Below are 22,838 nucleotides of genomic sequence, written 5' to 3'. Positions count from 1 at the left end.
CATGGACACAGGAGTGCTGCCCACAAGATGATGCCACTGGTATCAGAAGTTAGCTATAGGTTCAAAACGGTATGCCATTTTAAAGCACAGTGATGGGAGGGTTTGGCATAAAAGGGAAGAAAGAAGAAAACAAAACAAAACAAAACAAAAAACAAACAAACAAACAAAAAATTACAGGGAGAAAATGTGGCTGACATGGCAGCTGCTCTACAAGGCTGACCTGACAGCTAATCAACTTGCTACTGCATTCTGGACAAATGTGCTAGAAAATATGAATGTGCAAAGGCAGTTGCATAAACATGCCATATATTAAGATAAGGATTTGTTTGATTTCCCATTCTTTATAAGCCCAGGCAACAGTGAGACCTTTCTCTACCAGAATCAGACCTACAACAGCATGTTAGATCAGAGAAAATCTCAAAACTGCTGCTTTCAGCAACACAAAAGGCCAGTCTCAACAGACTTGCATAATACAGAAAAGGTCTCAATAGAGCACCAGTTCTCCAGTGTGATTGACAAGGAGTGGATGATGTTACCACCAACAGTTGGAGAGAGAGAGATAGAAAATAGGACCTTGCATTTGCCTTACATTCAACTCTGGCAATAAGAATAAACCCAAAGTGTGTATCAGTTCATGTGATAACAATGACTTTCTTGACAAACAAAGCTATAAAAATGCTGAATGGACTCTTTGATGGTGCTTGTGGCAGAATGAATATTTTAATTAGACAAGACTGTAGGCAAAGGGTAGGCTGAACCATATTGGTCTCTGTGGTGTTTTGGCTCATGTGACTCAATCCTGCGAGTCAAGTGCCAGCTATGTGCAAGCCTAAATATTTATTAGCATTCAATACAAAAATCCTCCTGCATCCTTCCCAGTATGGCTGAGCTCTGTTGAATGGCTGTATTTTGTCCTCTGACCTATTTCACTGCCATCTTATAGTTTAGTTCAAAGCTTTTTATACCTCTGTTGTTATCCATTTGGCCTTCCATCTCCCAAAGCACACCTCATTGTTTCTGCCTCAAGAAGGGCCTCTCAAACAGCAAGCAGATCAAAGACCTCTGCCTGGGTCCAGATCAAAATTAACAAATGGAAAGAAAGCAGGAATAGGATCAAATGGCAGTTTTGCTAAGCAGGCAGGCTGACTTCTGCAACATATGTGGTGGCTGTCAGGCAGAGGTCCCACCTGTAGAGTACATGAAGTTTTAGTGCAAAACAGCTTGGGAAGGCAGCTGGAGGCCTGCCAAAAAAAAAGTCTGGAACAAAAACTGTAACTGCAGGGCTATTACAGTGGTGGAGCTACCTCTCGAGGTGAGATTCCTGATGTTCCTAATGGACTGAAAACAGCGTAGAGACCTGGGAGTTACACCACTGCCACAAACTGAACTGTGTCAACATGGCTCTCTTACCTGGATGCAGCCTGGTTTACAGAGGTGTAGAAAGAAGCTCAACTTGATACCTTTCTTCCTTAGTTGATCCCCTTTGAATCAGTTTAAGTATTTATGCACTATGATCTCAACCTATGAGTGTAAAGAGACAGCAAGTTTTGGTCTGTACAAACCAAATAAGCTCTGCATATCAAGTTCCCTGGCAACAACTTATTAGATGGAACACTGAGTTGAAGAGAAGTCAATTACATCACTATTAAACTTTGATGCTCTACACAGACAGAAGGAATCATGCTCCCATCACCATCTTAAATACAGGGTTTAGTTACACCCACACAGTCCAGAGAAAGAATAAGCTATACTCACTTTCATGCACATCAGTAGTGAACATTATATTTTTAATTTGATAAAAATAATTGGGGAAAGATTCCTAGGAGTAGGTAATACCTGTACAAGGCTACAAGGAGCAGGACAGCAGTGAAAAAAGTACATGTGAATGTGGGAGTTCAAGGCTTGAGCTGATGGTAGCACTGACATATCAAACCATGGATGAATGCTTTCTTCCATGAACAACAGAGTTCAGCTGGAAAAAAAGGAAAAATTTTTCTATTATCCTAAAGTATTTAAAAAATTTGCCAGACTATTTCTCATTGTTGCATGGAGAGGCATAGTATGTAGTGAACTGTAGAATAAAACACAGGTTACTGGTGGAAGACTTGGCAGGAAGTAACTTAAGACACTGACTGCAGCTCAACTGAGAGCTGGATAAAATTACAATATACATGGAAATTGTCTCCTTAAAAAGAGCATCACATAGTGACAGACTTTGCCCTGCACTATGCAGCACATAAAACCTAAACCCACAGAGGAGAGCCTGTTATTGCTATCCAGTTTTTTTATTTTACAACTTTATTAGCACAACAAATTGCACTGTAGTGCATAACTCCACTCTGCTAGGAGGCCTGTAGGTTGTTATATCCTAAAGATATGTTACATTGTATGTAGATTGTACATCCTAAAGATACACAGTAAAGATTTAGTGGTATAATGCTCTCATTATAACAGAAATGTTAAATTTGAATGTGAGATTTAACATAAGTCAGTCTTGAGGCAGTAATTTTTAATGATTCACATAGGTTTAAGAGCTAGGTCTTCAAGGCAAATTACTTCTTTTCATCTCTAATAGGTTTACAAATGATGGCACTATCAAAGTAAGCTTTCAGCCCTGCACAATCAAATATTTAAATATAATTGCACCTAATTACTCTGGATTTTTTAAGGTTGTTAAGGAGAGTTTGCATAAATACTGTTTTTAAAAGGACTACATACAAATAGAGGTGTAGATTTACATAGCTGTCATCTTGAAATATTTATAAAAGAGAATTTCTAAAAAGTAGCATATGACACAAAGACAATTCCAGATTCATGAGCAGGAGAAAAACGTTTTTTATAGCTAGAGCATCCCGATAAATACTCTCAGAAACATGGCAACAATGTTAAGAAAGAGCACAACACTAAAGGAGATAACTAATTAAAGATGTGGCCAAAGTTATTGTGCTTTCTTTTTATGCAAAATAATGGCTAAAAACACATGTCAGATGTTGTGATTGAAAGTAACTGTGGGAGAAAGGCCCCAGGAGCAGAAGTGTAAGCAGCACTGCTGACACCACCACTGAAAGGTGAGGGGTATTCCTCTGGTAGCCAAAGGCAAAATACTCTCCTGCCAAGGCTGATAAAACAAAAAAACCAAAACCAACCAACCAAAAAAAAACCACCAAAAGAAAACACAAATTCAGTTTTACAGCTTTTAGTATTTCTTTAAACTCAAACAATTTCACTGCTCAATATTTCATCTTTTAAAGGGGTTGTGATTCATTTAAGAAAAAGGAGAAAAAAAAAAAATAAAGGAAAAGTGCTGGGTTTGAGTTGTTTGCAAAAAGTGACTTTTCTTTCCTCCCCCTAACTCGAGATGATTTTCAAACAGTAAACATACGCTCTTCTTCCTTTCAGAAAAAAAAAAAAAATCAAATTAAAATCGCTGACTAGCTCTCTATTTGTTTCCTACAATTGTCTTGCTTCCTAGAAGCAAATGTCCAGTAGGATGTACCTGGATGAAAACCTCTAAGCTGGCAATTTGCGTTTAGTAACTTTTCCTACGTCTTATTAAAAAAAAAAAAAAAAACCAAAAAAAAAAAAAAAAAAACAAACAAAAAAAAACACCCCACCACGCTTATTCCCTGCTAGTTCTCACTGGGGCCGTCTGCTCCTGGCCCAGCCCGAGCGCGGCCGTGGGCAGGGTGGGCTCTGTGTGATGATTTCCCCCGCTGCCCGGTGTAAGGGCCGCTCACTCACAGGTTGGCTCCGCAGCTCTGCCCACAGCTCTGCCCGCGCCTCCGGGGCGGCGCCTGGAGCTCCCGGAGCAGAGCCAGCCCCGCGGGGACAGGCAGGAATCTCACCCACCCCTGCACCTCCGCCAGCGGGGCCGGCCGGGCCGGGCCCGGGGGAAACAGCCGCGTCCTCCCGGCGGGCCGGCACCCGCTGCCCGGCCGAGGCAGCGCCGGCGGGGCTGCGCCTTTAAGGGGCCGGGGGAGGCGGTGGCGGGCGGGCTCCTGTGCGCCGGGGCCGCTCCCTCCCGCCGTCCTTCTTTCCCTCCCAGCTCCCTCCCCCGGCGGCCGGGCGGGCCGTGGGCAGTGCCCGTGGGCGCCGCCGCGGGAGTGGGACGGGGCGGCGCGGCATCCCGGCTCCCGCAGCCATGGCCGAGCCCCTGCGCCGCCGGCTCCCGCCGCTCCCGCTGCTCCTGCTGCTCCTGCTGGCAGCCGGGGGGCTGCGGGCGGCCGAGCGGAGCGGCGGCAGCAGCAGCGCCATGGAGGAGCTCGCCACCGAGAAGGAGGCGGAGGAGAGCCACCGGCAGGATAGCGTGAGCCTGCTCACCTTCATCCTGCTCCTCACCCTCACCATCCTCACCATCTGGCTCTTCAAACACCGGCGCGTCCGCTTCCTCCACGAGACCGGCCTGGCCATGATCTACGGTGAGTCCCGCCGGGGCCGCGGCCCCGCCCGCGCCCAGCCCGGTGTCAGCCCCGGTGTCAGCCCCGGCAGGTGCCGGCAGGGGCGGGGGCAGGGGCCCGGTACCCGCCGCGCCCCTCCGTGCCGCCGGGGGAGCACCGAGCCCCTGCGGCTGCGGGCGGAGGGCCCGGGTAGGCCGAGCCCCGGGCAGGGGAGCCCCTCGCCGCAGAGCCCCACCGCCTCCGCCGGTGCTCCCGGGTCCCCTCCCCTCGCCGGCGCCTTTGCAGGGCTTGGGGACAGAAGGACGCTGAGGAGGATACGCGGTGCGCAGCCTCCCGTGCGCTGTCCTGCGGGAAGGAGCTCTCCGCCGCTCCGGCCGTGGTGCCGGGGACAGCGCTCCAGTAACCTTCCCCGCCGCAAAAAGGCGGCTGCCGGCCGTCCTTCCAGCAGCACGGAGTGTCGAGCCGTGCAGGTCACTGCAGTGATGACTTTGGAAAGCGCCATCTCGCTGCCCTCGCCGTGGCCGCACCACGCGGGAAGGAGCGTGTTGAGCCTCTGTCCGGGTTCGCTCCGGCTGTGGGCGCGCTGCTGTCACCGCGGGCCGCGTTTGCGGGTCCCGACCGACCGCGGTCACGCTGGCCTGACAGCCTGACACTGCTCCCGGCTCGCCCCGAGCCCTCCTGGTGGAACGAGGGCTCTACTGATCGGAGTTCGCTCACTCCAGGCCCCTCTTCTCGGTGGATGTGAGTTAAGGGAAAGTAAATCCTTCAGGAGAAACTGTGTGTCTCCCCTGCGTTTGTGGGGCTGATGGTCCGGAGGAGCTGGGCTCTGCTGGGTAATGTTAATGGTGCTGGTCTGCTCTTCCTGGCACTATCAGTGCCTGCAGCGAGGGGCGGCAGTTGAGCCTGGACTGGGGACGCAGAGCCCTCACTCCACGGGGAACTCCACGGTTGTATTGGGTGTGCAGTTTGCTACACGGAGCATAGTGGGTTGTGGTGAAGAGCAGCCATCCATTTGAAAAATTATTTGTCTGCTGGTGATTGGCTACTGCCGGAAGCGCCGGGGGCACTTCTCCTTCGCCAGCGGAATCTGTTCCTGCTGAACCGTGTGAAACACCTGCCCGATGTTGGTCGGGATAAGCATATTGAGGGTAACCACACATGAGAAATTCAGCACTCGAGTGGAGGGGGAAAGTGAAGCATTTCCTCCCCGATGAGTACTACTGCTCTTGAGAGCTAAGTGATTGCTTGCAAAGCAGTGGAATTTTCCTCTGCTGATGCTTCTCTTAAACCATCCCAATTTGCTCTTAGTCACTGATCTCTTTGCTGCATTGCTGTGTACTTCACGTTTGCTCATTGCTGAAAACCGACATGAAAAACAACTGGACATATAAGTAAGTTATGTACTGGTATGATAATGCTTAGCAGCTGAAGAGTGCCCAGGAGACAGTAGATTAACTGTCTGTATTGATTGGAAAAGAGACAGGGTAAGGTGGAATTGAAGATGTTTAGATACTACACTAGCGTTGTCACCTTTGGAAAGTTCATTTATGATGTTTTATGGTCATTTCAGTAGTTTAGTTTATGCTGAAAATCTTGTGTATGTGAGTGTGCTAACGCATGCAGTACAAGTGTCAGGGCATCAAGGGCATTTGGGTTTGTGTTTTGATGAGCTGTGTGGGAAATGAGAAGTTGTTCGGCTGGAGAGATTCTGCCTCTCATTAAACTCAAATTAGTTTGCTCTAATATGCAGTTCCTGATCTGTGAAAGGGGTGTTAGGATCCCAATTTGATGTGCAAATGCTGAAATTTTGTCTTAGGAAAGGCAGTATGCTATATCTCTTTCAGCCTCACTGGCAGCATCCAGAAGAAAGAATAATTGGCTCCAACTATTACATGTTCTATATGTGCCCTCACTTAATTTTGCTTTCATGGATTGTTCCTCAATATAGTTGCCTTCTAAACGACTCCCCTTTTTATATCAAAATACATGTTGTTCTCCTCCCAAACAAATGGACTCTTGCCTTTTCATGGCAAGCATCCTAGGAAACATGTTTAGTGAGTTAAGTTCCTACCTAACATGGTTAACCTCCATGCTGGTAAAGCTCTGCTGAGACCTGGTTTCACTTTAACATTCCACAGGCTTTCTACAGAGCAAAAAGAACAACCTAGCAAGTGCTGTAGTAACTTTCTGTTATACTTTTGATAACTGGGCTTAAATCTCCTCTTCCTTCCTTGTTCTTTAAAAGACAGTGGTTAAACTGATAGATGGGTTTCTATTTTGCTGATAACTGGCTGAGAAATGAACTTTAAAACAAGCTACACATATATTTAAAGTGCATATGTTTGATCACTCTGCCTTAAAAACAAAATCATAAAGCAATATGTCAAAGAAAGAGTTTGTAGTCCTAAAAGACAAGTATCTATTAGTGCTAAACAGAATTTAATTGTAGTGTTGAAACTGTAACAAGGGTGCTGCTCTGTGGAAGTTTAAACACTACCAAATATCATCTGCTCCAGCAACAGTATTGCTAATATTGCTAATGCAAGTCATTATGGAGCAATTTAAAAAATCCAACACAACCTGAGCAAACACCAATCCACAACAGAGAAGTAAGGGAATTGAAGCTTGGCTGACACATGTATTTAAGCTTGTGATAATGATTATGATGCTTACTCTTAGTGTTGGTATGAGTTGGAGGATAAAGTGTTGTGAGGCACGTTTTTCTTGAAGAGGTTTGGTGGCGACTTGGCTTTGCAGGTCTCTTGGTTCTCTGCCGAGAAATTTCACCATGTGGTAGGAGGAACAGGACATGGACCATGCACCTGGACAGCTCAGGGTGGATTTAAGGGTGGGAAGTGATGGTGGCCCCCCAGTACTCTGCTCCTTAGGAGGCCGCCACCTGGATAAGTAGATGTTTCTCAGCAGATCCAGTGGTATCACTGCCACTCTGCCCCTTTTCATAAGTGGTAATTCAGGCAACTGGCCACCATGGATCAGCACAGGTGTCAATCCTATCAGGTACCTTCTTGTCTGTGGGTTGTTCTAGAATGTCTGGGGGCCACGCGTGCTACTGCTGCAGATAAAAGGAAAAGCAAACTGGACGTGGGTGCAGTGAAAGAAAAGTAGTATATGAAGAGGAATATAACGCTTCAGTTGCCCCTTGTGGGGCACAAATGAGAGAGAAGCTGTAAATCTTCAGGATAAAAACCTTATATCTGTTCTGGAATACTCTGTATCAGACTAAGTTTCTGTATCTACAGAGTAGATACAGTAAAGGTCTATTTTTAGCTCATCTGGCTGCAGTGCTCTCTGTTAGAATTCTACTATCTATCTACACATGCTAGAGATGACCTAACTCATCTCTACTGCCAGCAAAATAATGTCTTGATTTTTAATAAGCCACTTTGACATAAGCCTCCTATTACTAGATTTTAGGATCATAACTGAGCACCCAGTTTTAAGAACATTATCCTTTCTCTGGCAACCTGCTTGTTCTTCCTGAATATTATTTTAAATCACTTCATTACAGGCTTTTAAAGAAAGTCTTGCTCAATTTTTTTGGCTGCTCAGTATGTTTTAATCGTAATACAAATCTTTTCTGTAACTTTGCTTTATGGCCTGTGGCTGAGTGGGAAAAATATAAATTTTTCTTGTGAGAGAAATTTAGAAGAAATGCTATATAGCTTTTATTAATCTGCATGTATTTTGGATCTGCTCTTCAGGCAGGGGTAGCTGGATAGCTTATAATTGCTTGTGTTTCTGAAATATCTTTGGAGTACAATTCATCTTTAGTCCTCTGGGCAGTGATTTTGGGTTTCTTTCTTTGTTTCTGTGGGTTTGGGCTTTGTTGCTTCTGTGGGTTTGGGGGTTTTGTTCATTTGTTTCTATAAGATTAGTGTATTTAATTAAGATAAATTAGTCTGTTAACTTCATCTTCATGAGAAGTTCTGTCAAATCAGCACCAGAATACCGTCTGATCATGGCATAAGCCAAAGAAGAGAGAAACGGCATCTTGGATTTCTTTTGTATGAGGAAGCCTTTGGTGACACACCTGGCTGTTCAAGTCGGTACTGCTCTGCAGCACCGTGTAATTGTAGGAACCACAGAGAGGCTGAAGGGGGAAGGTGTTCCTCTGCATGTACTGCATTTCTAATCTGAATTAGAAAGTTATCACAAACAGATAGATGCCAGTTGTGTAGTACTGCAGAGCTCACATGCCTGCCTGCCTTCTGCTCCTGTGTGAGTGCTCTGGTGTTGGCTGGAGCGTGCTGAGCTGAGGGGAGGTAACCTGATGTCTGGTGCACAGGCTTCTTGTCAGAGTGAGGTGGTTCCATGAGAGATTAATGTTACCCATGTGTAGGAGCTTGAGGTTTTCCTTTGTCCACTTCAGAAAATTCCTTTTGAAACAACTTCCAGTTTTTCTTTACTACTTTGCAATAGAAATAAGTCTCTAAACAGGTCTGCCTGTGGTTCTCCCTGAAAGAACACAACGACTGAACTGCTTTCTAGATGCAGAGCATCTGCTGCAGCTCTAGTGACTTCTACTCTTAGTTTAGATGAGAAAACAGAAAATGAGATGGTGAGGGAGCATATAAAAGCTATGAAGTCCAACAGGATGCCCAGAATTACTTGTCAGATGCTGGTGGTGTCCCCATCTCAGTGCTTCTTTCCTTAGTCTTTGGGGGTCTATGTTTTTGGCAAGAGGTTGATGGGAGAGAGGCCTGGGTTCTCACCTGTCTCCTTTTTGTTTGGTAAAGTATGCCTTTGTTTTGAAGACCGTCATAGAAAGGTGATAGTGCAAGTTTCCTTGGCTGTGTTAACAAAAATCTATGTGGCAACTAGTGTGTAATCTTATCTCTGGATTTCACAATACTGCATTGTAAATTTTCTGTAATGAACTGTAAATGGTCATTTAAACAGAATGAACAATGCAGATACTGTTCCTTCAGAAATTTAATTTTAAAATGTGCTGAACAGAAGTAATTATTCCTTTGCAGTGTATCTTTAATAAACCTGTCTCAATTCCTGTGAGAAGAAACCTTCCTCAATTCCAAACACAAAAATTGCCTTCACAGGAAGCAATTATCCACAGAGCAGGAAGTGCTTCTGGGTCACCTGTACAGGCAGTCCTGGGCACCGTTTAGGGGTATCTGTGCAACCTGGGAAACACGTTTATGAAGTACTACGTGTCCTGTGCTCACTAACAGTGACTAGAGAGAACCCCAGACCTCTGCTCTGTGTGCTCCCAGCACAACTGGAAGCAGATTTAAGCCTTGCCTCTGACTTACCCAAACGCTCCCTTTTCCAGGGGTTGGCCTTGGCTCTAAGCTGGAGTGGTTTCCTGCAGAGCTTGTAAATAGCTCTGGAAGCAGTGATGGGAAGGCTCGAATCCCTGTGACAGAAAATTGTCATGGTTCAGCTAGCTATGATCCTCTTGTATCCTCAGTCCCTCTAACCTTGCTGTGTGGGTGCATAGCAGCCCTTTCCCCCGCTCCTTTCGTCTGAAAGTTTGGCTCCCCTTACCAACTGGCTCTGTTCAAAACATCTTAGGGGGTAGGGTGAAACCTTTTACTTGCTTCTGGTAGGGAGTTTTTCCACCCCCATCTGCTGCTATCTGATCAACCATTATCTCCATTAGGCAGAGGTGGCAGCTTCACCCTCAACTGATCTAGAAACCAGATATCTGAAACAGGAACCTCAGCTCCACCATTATTAAAGAAAAAAAAACAAAAAACAGTTAGAGGACAGAGTTTGCCGTCCAGAACCAGGTATCTTGGCCTGTTAGGGGTCGGAAGTAAAAATATTTTGCAGTCCCTCTCTAGGCCTTAAACAGGTGTTGTGTACCATGGATGCTCTCCTTGCTTACGTGCTGAATGCTGTGAGTCCAGCACTGGGCTGCTGAACTGTTCCTGTGTGTTCAAGACACAGTCTCAGTATTTAACTCAAGTCTGTTGTTTCCGTGCTTTCCAAGCCAGAAATACCAGCTTGTAGACTTTTTTTTCCCCTCCAACACTGAGTACTTATCTGTGACTCAGGATTAAAGCTTTATCCCCATTAAATACTGAATATAGCCTTTCTCGCCCTGCTTTAGACTGAGTGGTGTCTACAACGAAAGAATGTGATACAAGCAATTTTTTAGAAGAGTATTTATGTTGAAGGGTTTTTTACTAGTGTTGTAAGAAATACACAGTCATTCTTAGCAGTTCAGATTTTTTCTGTCTACCAGAGACAGATAATTTAGCTAAAATGCACTGCTTTTTTCTCCCCTATTAAAAAGCATTTCAGCCTGCAATTAACTGAATGTGAAGGGAGAAAAGCAAAATTGTGGGAAACTGTTGGTTTGGGTTTTTTTTCCATGTCCTGAAATCAGACAAATCACTTTTCTTTAAAAGTACCTAAACAGCTTTGAGAGCTATGGTGGAAGAAACTGTTGGTGTTGTGTTTTTTTTTTTTTTTTTTTTTTTTTTTTTTTTTTTTTTGGTTTTTGTTTTTGTTTTGTTTGTTTGTTTTTCCTTTTACTGAGGATAAAGAGCTGAAGGCTCCTTCTAAATTAAAGTTGAGGAGATGAACTCTGCTCTTAGCCCAAGGAGATGTGTGGTTTCCCCTGTTTTCTTCATGGCATTGATATTCCATGTTGCTTTTCAAAGGCTGGGTGAAAGCTCCTCGTTTCTCTTGATGCCAATGTAGGTGTGAGTGATCCATGGAGAAAGATCACAGCCTCTCCTGGCACAGCTCCTGTGGGTGCAGCACTGCTGCCAGGGGTGTCTGTGGGCTTGGCTACACTGAGCCCTGATGGCACAGCAGCTCAGCCATGGGAGGGTCCTGGCCCTAATGCCACACTGGTGGGACTTGTTGGCTTGCTGTAGCCTGGGTCACTTCTCCACAGCTGCCACTTTCTCTGTTTGCAGCTTTTTTCAAAATGCCTCTTCCTCATTGAAATAGGTCTGTAGTAGATGGTTTTAAAGGCAGCTGAAGCCACTAGAATACCTGCTGCATATTTTAAGTGTATTACTGGTTCCTCCTCTGTTACCTTGTAAGCTCCTTGGAGAGGGGAGTTTGAACAGCAGAGCTGTGGGTCTTGGTGTACTGGATTTGTGGAAATGTTTAAACAGAGTGGTCTGCTTATTCAGAATGCCGTGCCTTTCCATAGCAGTCTTCACTTCTCACTTACACCTAAAACAATAAGTTAGGATTGAGGAGATTTTTTTAAAGTAAGTTCGACATGTCCACCTTCTCTTTTATTATGAAATTGGGGGACTGTTATTTACAAAAAGAAAAAAAAGGGATGGAAACAAAGGAACATGCTGCAAATGTGTTCTAAAATGTAATTAACTTGCCTGTGCCTAAGAGGACAGTCTTTTATGTGCTGACTGTCTATGGAAGTGTGATGTGTGCACCTGCATCTCTTGCCATCAGTAGGTAGGTGAAGAGAAATCTGATTGTGTGGCTTGGTGTCACCTACATGTGAGACTTCCCTGTGTGAGCTCTGCAGCAGGGCATGCCACGTCCATGAGTGGTGCCAACACACCGGGAATGAAGTTACTGCTTCTGAAGCTCAGAGGCTGTTCCATTAATTCAAGAACTGGATTAAATATGAAAACTGCTGTTAACCTTTGCCATTGCTTTGAATATGAGATACTAACAGAAAGATGTTGTAACTGATGATAGTTTAAAAATAGCAGGTGTCCCTCATGGCTATGACTAGCTTTTGGTTTTTATTCAGAATCCATTAGAATGAGTGCTCTGTGCTTCCACACCAAGAAATGATTTCCCCCACATATATACCTCTTAGCTATCAAGTCCTTCACTAGTGAGAGGGGACCTGCATTTTAAGTGCCATATCCCTCTCTGCTGTTGTTTTACTGCTGTACAATCCTTCCTATTTCTCATTCCTTTATGACAGTCTTCCTTGTACTTACTGATTGTGGCCTTTCTCCTGAAAAGATTTTCCTTATCCATGGAAAACTTGACTGTTCTTAAAATGCCTTCTTAGTGAGTGAATATCAACTTATTTTAATTGGCTTTTAGCCTTGCTGTGTATTTTATGCTTTCAAAGTAGCCATTAGAAGTTAAGCTCCCTAGAAGAGTTCAAAGTGGCAAACACAGAGGGCTTCCTGGCTAGGTGGGAGGAAGGAGTGTTCGCAGGAGAATTAGAGCAGTGAGTGGAGTTGGCATCACTGGCTACACTGCAGTTTTGCACTGTCTGGAAAATACAGGAATGATATGGAAGAAGAAAACAGATGTAAAGGCTTATTTCTGTTGGGGAAGTGCCACCTGATTGTTTCCCCTGGGTTATCTTTTGGTATTTTAGCTGATTATTATGTAATGTTATATATTAAGAGAAGAGGAAGCTGACTGTAAGTGACCTTCCACAGACATGCCTGGCAGGGTTGGCTGTAGCATCCTCTCCACATCCTCTTGCCCACAAAATTCAAGTGGGCACTTCTTGTTTGGTTTGTCCTGAAGATTTATACTTTCAGAGTCATCTTTAAATTCTGCACAGCATAAAGGATGTGACTTTTTCATACCTATCTGCAATACTAGTGTCTTACAGGGAACATATTCCCACCAGACATGGGTTACAGTGTATCATTCTTGGAAGAAGATGATTATTTTGAAGACATGTTGGTGTGTGTGAAATAACCTTAATGCTGGAATAGACTTTTATATAGGCAGCTGAGTGTCAGGACATTGTTTCAGGCTAACCTTTATTGCTTTTGAGCTCTGCACAGCAGTATGCCTGACGTGGCAAAAATTGGTTTAGGTAGTTGATTTTTATATCTAGAGACTTTTAACCTTCTTTCATCCATGTTCATTTGTGTTAAAGCAATGTGCATACACACACACAATCTTTCTGATTATCTTTTACAGAGATATATAGATATAAAACTAATCTTTTCCTCAGCACTACGTGACTGATGAGTTAGTGAGTGATTTCCTAATGATGATCTGCTTGTTAAGCTGCAGTAACAAAATATAATTGCAGCATAGTCTGATTATACATGTGCCTGCATGAAACAGAGAAATGTCAACATAGATATCATGGTGATACTTAGTTCTTGATTATGTCCCCCATTTCCTCAGGGAGCCATAAAAACAGTTTATTGCTTTTGCTGGCAAATGCTCGAGTCTACTTATTTCAACATTTTCATTTTTTGATCCTAATGGTTTTGGGTTCTCTTCCAAAGTATAAAAGATGGGACAGTTACATTTATTTTTTGTTCTTTGTATTTCAAACACAAATATCTAATCTCATTGCACCAGGTGTTTATGATGTTAGATAGTGTTTTGTCAACCCTAATTACAGATAGGGGAAACTTTGCATTATTTTTTTGTTCATACATATGATATAGCCCCTCTTTTAAAGACTGACAGGTTGGGGCAGGAGGTATAAGCATAATCTACCCTGCATTTATGATCACTTTATCCTTAGTCTGTGAAAGCTAAGGCTAAGGATCAGGATCTCAATCTTCTAGATACTGCTTAAACTTATAGTTATGTTCTTAAAACAAAAACTAGACCAACAACCCTAAAATCTGCCTCTGAAGCATTTGGTTTGCTAAGCTCACTTGCCAGAGTAAGAGGTTGTCTTTACTTCTCTATTACCAGGCCACAAGCCTTTTTTCTGCATTAGGTGCTGCCTTTACCACAGGTCTAAAAGAAAGTTGAGATTCCCACAATTTTTTGGAGCATGATGTCTATAAAAATATTTAACCTCCTTTTGCTCTTCTTTCTTCATTCATATGATGATGATACATAAGCCTTGCTCTCCAATGGTTCCTGTGGGTATTATTATTATCATGTATTTTAGCTCTCTGAGAAATTGTATTATGCTGACTGCCTGCTTTTTTTGTGGGAAACTCAATACTCTTTCCTTGTTATTTTACTTCTCCCCATGGTGCATCCAATAGCTTATTTAAAGCTGACAGCCTGGATTCCTCTTCATACGCCAGACCTACTTTTTTTCTCTAGTTTAAACTAAAAACCTTTGCTCTCTTCCCTGCCTCATGGGAATGTGAAGATTGGTTCAATATCAGAATGGCTGAAAGAGTTTGTAATTTTTATCTTTCTCCTGCTACCACAGTCTTCATCACTGAGACTGGTTCCCCTGAGCACTAATGAAACTATCTGTGCCTTGTCTTCACCTGCAAGCTGTTTAAGCTGTGGGAGTTATTTCTAGGTAACATATGAGTAAGGCATGATTTCCTATGTCTCTCTACACATCTACAGTGCAGGCTTTCATTTCAACATTGGCTCCTTTGCTGTTCTTGTTCTCAAGGCACAGGAGTGTTTAATACTTATAACACTGTTTGTTTTATAAGAAACCTTTTTCCCTGACCCTCTCTTGCTTTGTTTCTGTGTTCTCAGCTGTCCTCAGTAAACTGAAAGATAAAGATATCACTGTCTCTAGGACCATTTAATCATAATAAGAATCAAACTAACATTTTTTAACTTGCTAATAGACTGTGTCAAGACCAAGACTTAGTTTTTAGCCCTTATACCTTAAAAAAAAAAGGTTAAAAGTTTGACTCATGAGCAATGTATAGATTTCACAGCTATGAGAAGAAAACTTGGGCCATTGAAACTATTTACCACCAGGGTTAGGTTACAGAATTTTCCTTGAACAGTCAGCAAGGAAATTTGAGTTAATTTGTAACATTTATAATAAGTAACAAATTTATAACAAGTTTCTAAAGAAACCAATCTTTCAGTAAGTTAAAGCTTCCAAGATCTTCAGAACACTCAAGTGCAGAAAAGAGCAATGCATAAGAACAATAATTGGAACCTTTGTAATTATGTCCAGAATCCAAATGATGCAATATGTGCATGGCATTTTTGATCCTTGAACAGATCACATTTGACCCATGTGCTCACCCACACACAACATGCACACCTCAGAGCTGAATTGCTCACTTTCCAGAATAGCCTGTTCTTGTGTAATACTCTGTCTGAGTGCAGAGACAGATTTCTGATGCTTCACTTGATTGGAAACAGTATTTATTTGCATTTGACTTTGACCATTTTACTTATGGATGTGACATTTTTTTTAATTACTCCAGAAAAACTTGGATTTAAACGTTATGTTCTTCTTTCAATTGTCCTGATACATAAACTGAGTGTATGTTGTGTGGAGAATATAAAAAGTCCATGAATCATATACTGAGATAAATATATGACTGGTGGAAAGCTGATACATCTCCAGTTAATAGTTAGGTATATTCCTAAATTTAACTGCTCTTACTGGAGGTGGTTTTCCTGTTACATTGTATTTCCCTTATTGGTTGAGAGGCTTGAAAGAGCAGCTTGTTGACAGACACAGATTTATGGGAAGTTCCTGCTCAAACAGGGGCTTTCTGAGGTTTGGAGGCAGTGGGCTGGTGCAACCAGGAAGGAGTTGTAGAGCTCTTAAAAAGGTTTGGGAAGACATTACTTATTTCTGTTAGCAGCAGCTTGCCAGAGGTCCATTCCATAATGCTGGGCTTCAAAGTTAAGGAAAGTTAATTTTAAAACAGTATCATATTTTTTAAATGTGTGTAATGTCTGGAACAAAGCTCATTTTCATACTGTAACTTGGACTGACCAAATTCCTTGGATTAGGAGTTACTATTGGGATGTCACATTTGCAGGACATGTTCTGTTAGACATTTCCTGGTCGCATTGGCCAGGAAAATTTATCTGTGACTTAGCGATTAAATCACATTAAATCTGTGATTTAATGGGCTTGAGAATCAAGCAGTCTTGCTGTAAACTTCAGTGAGCAAGAAGAAGTCACCTAATGTGGCCAGAAGAACTTACAGAACAGATTCCTGCAGCAGCAGGTACCCCAAGGAGAAATGCTTGGCTACATTGTGTCTGCAGAGAGAGATGAAGGCAGAAGACTCAGTCAGGCTTATTGAAATGGACTGAGATGCTGAATATGGGAGAACAGAAATATTTGGGAAGGGATATGAAATTTTTTAGTGGTGGCAAATCAATGGCTAAAAAATTAGAATTTTTCTGCAAAGAAAAAAAAAAAATTCTGATTTACTGCTCTAGTTTTCCTTGCTATATTTCTGTGCTATTTGTTTGACCTTTCTACTTTGTTTGTGGGTCACAGTCCAGTAACCTAAAATCTTTGAGATAATAAATAGGAAATCCTGAAAAAGAACACTTTCTCTCAGGAACTTAACTAAGGAAGGGGTCCTGGCTGTGACTGGGGTTTGGCTGCTGAGGTATATAGTGACAAAGGTTTTCAGAAGTCAGTATCAGTTGCACCATCTCTGAACCAACACAAGTAAATTGCTCAGTCTTTAAAAATTATTTAGTCATCTGCTTATGCTGCTACTTTTTTTCTTTGTATTCCTCCTTGCTTGGTACACCTACAGGAATTGTATGATAGCAGGCAGTAGGGGAATAATTGGGCTAATGCTGCTCACCAGCCAGAACCCAGTTTTTATCACTGCCTGTTTATATGGGATGGAAATAAAAATGTGTCTGTGTGTATTTACAGCTCCATGAAATACCAAGTATCCAAGCACTGTAAAACCTTTTCATTTTAATTTTTGCCTCTTCAAGATGGAAAATAATACTGTGTCTGAAGTGCAACAGGAAAGGTTTGCTCAAGATTGCTTGGGAAACTCACCGCTGAATCAGATCACAAGCTGTGATTCTGTCCTTACTCGGTGATTTCCATCAGTGTTGTCTTTGCAGTTCCAGGAAAAGCAGAACCTCTACTCTGAAGCAGTTGATGCTGTGCAGGCTCTTTGTGTGATCTTGTAATGATCACACAGGGCCCCAGCTAAGCATGATCTGACTTTGCATATCTACCTGTGCTTGCACAAATCTGTACTTTTTTCTTTATAACAGCCATGCAAAGCAGGCAGCTGCCACGGCTCTTATGGGAGAAGTGCAAGTTAGAGAGTGTGGGCTGCTGGAGTTCCTGATGGCTGACTTAACCTGGCACAGAGAAGTGGAGTCACTTCTTGTGGCCCCTTTTTTCTAGTCAACAATTATGAAAAGAGGTGACTAATTTTTTTTTCAAGGGTGTCTGAGTATAGGTAAAACAATTAATGGGGGGTTTCCTGATGTTTCCTGCCTTGTGGGGTTTTGGTGTTTGCCACAAGTGTCTTAATATTGGGCATTGTGCATTACTCATGTTGCAAGATCCTCTCAGTCCTTTATTTCCATTTGATTTGGTGCAAATTTTTATTTACTGTTGTAGCAGAAGGATTGTGGCACACTGTGTCAACTTTCAGCAGAATGGAATGGTAAGTTTTCCAGTTAGACTGCTGGAAAATACAGTCTTTTACACAAAGAGTAATCAAAACTAAATCCAGTCCTCAAAGCAAATACTTGAGTAGTGACCAGTGATTATGCAGGATAATGGATATCTGAATTTATATATGTAATAATATTGTCTGACAACTTTTTTTTCCTAAAATTGCTGTGGTTTTGACCTACACCTTGGTAGCCTAAAACTCTGTTTTCCCAATGATCTGGCAGTTCAGTCTGTTTTCCCAATGATCTGGCAGTTCAGTCTGTCATCATTTAGCATGAACAACTGAGCATACCTTTTGTCAGTGCTTTGCTATTATAACAAATATGACACTTTCCCTGCACCCATCTGGATCTCATAGTCTGAAACATTATGGTAGCAATGATAATGCTGTGCTCATCCCCAAAGCTCTGTTGTTCCTTTTGAAATATTACAGCTATTTATTCCAGAAGAATATGGTAGTCTGAAGAGTCTATTTGCTTTCTCAGCAAATAGAATGCCATAATTAGCTCCAATCCCAAAATTGGCTCTCTATACCTAAGTCTAACAGCTAGGCAACACTTCACTGTAAGGAGCTGTTATCCAATTTGATCTCCCATTCATTGTTGCTTAACCTGCTCATATTTCATAACAATTACTCTTGCTTAAATTGATACAGCTTGTTAAAAGAAAAAAAAAAAAAGTCTTTTTACAGGGTTGTATTTGCAATTGTGTAATTTATTTTTAGAATTTGGGAGGAACTTTTTTTATTTGTGTTGGGCTCTAGCAAAAGCACTGTTAAGCTGGTTTGTCTCCTACTGGGGAAAGGTTCACTCAAGCAGTAATTCTCTTGAGGTGCTTGGCATGAATAGGCATTGCAGCAATAATTTCTCTTTTCTCAAGAGCTATTTTAATTGCTGCAGCTCCAGAACACATCATTTTCAGGACCTGACATGAACATATTTTTGTACAGAAGCAGCAGAAAGCTCCACAATACCTGCAACTATGTTTCAGCATATCTGTAATCTCTATTTTTGTCATTCCTTCTTTCTGTGAGTTACTGATCCCTAAATAAAAAGGAATGGGGAAAGGTAGCCCTTCTGTGTATTTGGGAGGGAATGTACTGTGAAAAAACTTTACACAGAAGCACATGGGGTTTTTGAAATACAACACTTAAATGTTGCAGTGCTTCATAAGCCCATTTTTACTCTATTTCAACCATTTTCGTGTTTAATTTGTAATGTGTATGTTTTCTAGCTGACCATTGTACAGATCAGCAAATCCTCAGTGCATGCTTTGAAAGCTTGCATTTTCTTTGGATTGATTTTCATTATGGCCTTATTGCCATTCTTTACAATCTGAAGAAAGCCTGCATTCATAAGGATTACTGCATCTGCAAAGGATGAAGAATAAGTAGGAATGATGAACTCTAGCGGTCATGAATGGGCAGATTGTCCCAGGCATTTATTCAGTTGTCAGTATATTGTGGAGTATTTGGGCTGAAAAAAATGTTAGTATTGGGTAACATACTCTTTTTATTAAAAGCACAGTAGAGTACTCAGAGAGGGTGTATAGTCCAAGACACACTAGTACAGCACATGCTGTCTCTCTTCCTAAGTGTGATTGATTTGTTTATTTCTCATTGAAAGCTTGCAATTTTAGATTTTAATTCTACTTTCCATTGCTAGCTGTGCTTATCTTATCAGACAAGACTTATCAAAAAGGTGCTTGCAATTCTGAGTGGGATGCTGCACTGTGTTATGCCAGGAGCACATGAACAAGGAACACTCTGCTGTGCTGGCTGAAGATCAGAGTTGATTATGGAGCCTGAAATGTTCTCTGTGTCTCTCAAATGTAAATAGTACTGTGACCAAGAGTTGTGTTCCTTCAGATTCCAATTTGCCCTTGATGGGGTAGGTGTTGGTAAATGCAGATTTTTTTTTTCCATGATGTTTGGATAAAGTACTTTAACATCTTATGCAGAAGAGACTGTTATCACTGAGGATAGAACTGCTAATCAGGAATAAATGACCACTGGGAAGTTGCTGTACTTTCAGGTGCCATGCAGCACTTCCCTGTGCTGTATTGCGGGAGCAATTTAGGAGTATCTCATGTTAACCATCTGGTTCAACTACAACAACACTTCAAACAGATAAAACATAGGAAGCTAGTACAGTATCATTTGAAGTAGAGAATTACAATGAAATTGTTTGGTAAGTGTTTTGGAGGGTATGTGTGAGTAGTGTGTCTGGTACAGACATGTGTTGATTGCCTGGGGGCTCTGATTCCATTGGCAGTACCTGGCTTAGCAACTGCACAAACCAAATATATGCAGTAAAATTACAGCATTTAAGTGAGTGTCATTTATTGAGCACAGTATTAATATTCTGGTCTGAAGAAGGTTTTCTTGCCTTTGAGATTTCACTATGGAATCTCTTCTGGTTGAGTCAATGAGCAAATATAGCCAGATGTTGAGGCAGCTACTGAAGTGGTGAATATTAGTGATGCTTTTTGAAAACAATCTTCTCTGAACAGTATTTTGCTACTGGTAGTTTGTTACTGACAACTCTTGCCTGAAAGCCTTTGAACAGCAAACTAAGAGCTTGAAAATAGCAGCTTTTTCAGAGGGAGTGAGAGAGAGGGAAGGAAGCAAGCAATGGGGAAAAGATTTTCTCTTGATGAAGACACAGTGCTATATAAGCCACTTAGGTGCATATTTTAAACACTGTTTTCTTCAGCTTTTCAGAGAAATTATTTTGTATGTACTTGCCATAGGTTCTTTGCTAGTGCTAGACTTGAGCACACAGTGGTGTGCTTTTTTGCAGTTCTCTGCTAATGTACTTGTGTTCCCTAGTTTGACAGGAATTGGTGTGACTGCATTTCCTGATATCAGGACATCTGTGATTATTGCTCAGAGATGTTGTTAATTGAATATTTGCACTTCTGTAGACATCAGTTGCCCAGCTGTTATCTGTCAGGCTGGATTTGTGTTACTAACAGCCATGTCACAGATAAATGTTTTTTCATGTTCCTACTTGATGATTTTGCCAGGTCACACTGAAGGAACTGGACTTTATTGTACAGTTATGTGAACCAGCTTCCGTGCTACTTCTGGCACAGAAAATTTAATAACAGTGTCCAATATTACTATACCCCATGTTCATGTGGACTCCTAGGATATTTTACCAGGTCTCTGGACACTGCAGAAATAATGACTGTTATACTCTGAAAGTGTGCCAGATCAACCTGTGCACTGCTTCTGTCCATTCTAAGAAAATGTGTCATTGTGTTTGTGCCACTGTGCCTCACCTGTGCTTCAGCTGCACTAGTCCAACTTGTCTTTTATCTTAGACTCAAGGATATTGTGCTTCCAGCAGCAGTGAGGAACAGCTCCTAGATACAGTTAGAGACAGTGTATCCAAAATAGGAAATCACCTGGATCAGTTGACTTGAAAGGCCTATTTTACTCATGGTGGTGTCTGTTAGCTTCTAGCAGAGAGCTTGCATGTGGTATATCAAGCTGTTATCATGTAACATATGTCTGAAAAGTTTTCTTCCTTCCTTCTATTCTTTGGGAATGTGATGGCTGCTCCCGAGGTTCACATGATCATTAAACCCTAAGATGCATTTGCAGAGCTTCACCTTGCAGGTGAGCAGATGTGGCAAGGAACAAGATCTAAGCCATTCGCTGCGGCTTTCAGCTGTTCTTTTCTGATGCCTGCAATTGGGATTTTCTTTTCTTATGCTCTCACATATACTCTCATGTATCAGTGAAACATGAGAGTAGGCCCACATGAAATTAGGCCCACTAGTCTTCTCAACCAAACCCCTAAATACTTATTTTTTCAAGAATGCCAAGTCATGTCCCCTGCTGAAAAGAGGCTTGTGGTTGTTGGCATCACCTGGTAGCTCTTACAGGCTCAAGCCTGGAATCTAACTCTGCAGACAGCCTGACTTTCCTTGAAGGGTTTGTCACTCTTACAAGAGACCCATCTGGCTGGTCGCTTTAACAAATTTCAACAAACTGGACATGATTCTAGTGCATAGCAACCTTCTGTGAGGTGTACTAAGGCTAATCTTAGAGCAAATCCAAAGCACGTGTTGGAATGAGGCTGGGTTTTGTGTTTGAGCTGTCCAACCCAGCGCAGTGTTCTCATGTTCTGCCTGCTGATTTCTGGGAGTGGAGAGCAATTTTCTAAAGCAAAGTGAAATTAAGTTTATTGTGCTGCTTGTGCAGAGTGGAACATTTCAGTCTGCTTTAGAAAATTGGTTCTGCACAGAAATGTGCTATTGGAGCTAAGATGAAGTAATGATACCAGTGATGGAGGGAATAGAAAAGCCAGGAGATGCAGCCACATGTCGTTTTGGTTACAGCTTCCTTGCACTTTGCTTCTTGGGAAGTGTTTTTGTCCTTGCTTTGTTGTCAGTCAGTTTGCCATCACCCAGCCCTTTTCCTCGCTCTCTGTCCCAGTGCCCTCCCTGCCTCATCATCCATGGGTTTTCTGGTGTCTCCTGAGTCAGCCCTGTAGTTTTGATCAAGGTAAATGTGGAAGTCAAGCTAAATATACAGAATTGGTTTTAATCTTTCATAACTAATAGCAGATATGTGATGGAAGCCTCTTTGGAAATATTCATAGCTTTATTTGGATTTTTTTCCTCCTAGTGTAGTAAGTGATTCTTTTAACAGCTAAAAAAAGCTGTTCTTACGATTGTCACTTTTTTGGTTTGTTTTTTTATCTAAGAAGTCTTGACTTTTTTAAAATCCCCTTTAAAAATCTGTTATGGAGGTCTCTAGTTAATCTTTTACAGTAAATTGATTTTAAAGCAGAGGCATCAATGAGGATAGGGCTTAAGTCTAGCAAGATAGGATTATACAAATTTTATTTGATAGAACTTGCCTTGCTTTCATGAGACATTTCCTCAGAAACTGGAACTGTGAAATGTTGTTCTGACAGAAATATTTTCTACTCCTTGTCTGAAAAAGAAATCAAATCACTTTTTATGCAATCACACCTTTTGCAAAATCCACAGCAACATTAGATGAGGATACCACAGTGACTGCTCAGCCTGTCAGTATTGGATTGCAAAGCCTTGATTCTTGTTGGCATCTCTGCAATTTGTCTGCCCTTAATATTTAATAAGCCTTATACTCTGTGACCTTAGAGTGAGAGCAGTTCTTTTAAAAACCACCTTTTATTTTTGTCAGA

General features: G+C 42.1%; 1 protein-coding gene across 2 annotated transcripts in view; it reads left to right on the top strand.

The window, feature by feature from the left end:
• Nucleotides 1-4,141: 4,141 nt before the first annotated feature.
• Nucleotides 4,142-22,838, top strand: part of SLC9A7 (solute carrier family 9 member A7) — a gene marked incomplete at its 5' end in the record, with an annotated part of 67,853 nt that continues 49,156 nt past the window's right edge. For both annotated transcript variants that reach the window (XM_083885239.1, XM_083885238.1), the window contains one exon: nucleotides 4,142-4,418. In XM_083885239.1, the coding sequence (XP_083741365.1) occupies nucleotides 4,142-4,418 (277 nt within the window). The remainder of the gene's footprint in view (nucleotides 4,419-22,838) is intronic.

This window comes from Zosterops lateralis (genome assembly GCF_965231275.1).
Source record: "Zosterops lateralis genome assembly, chromosome: 2".
NCBI lineage: Eukaryota > Metazoa > Chordata > Aves > Passeriformes > Zosteropidae > Zosterops > Zosterops lateralis.
This window is presented reverse-complemented; position numbering and strand designations above follow the sequence as displayed.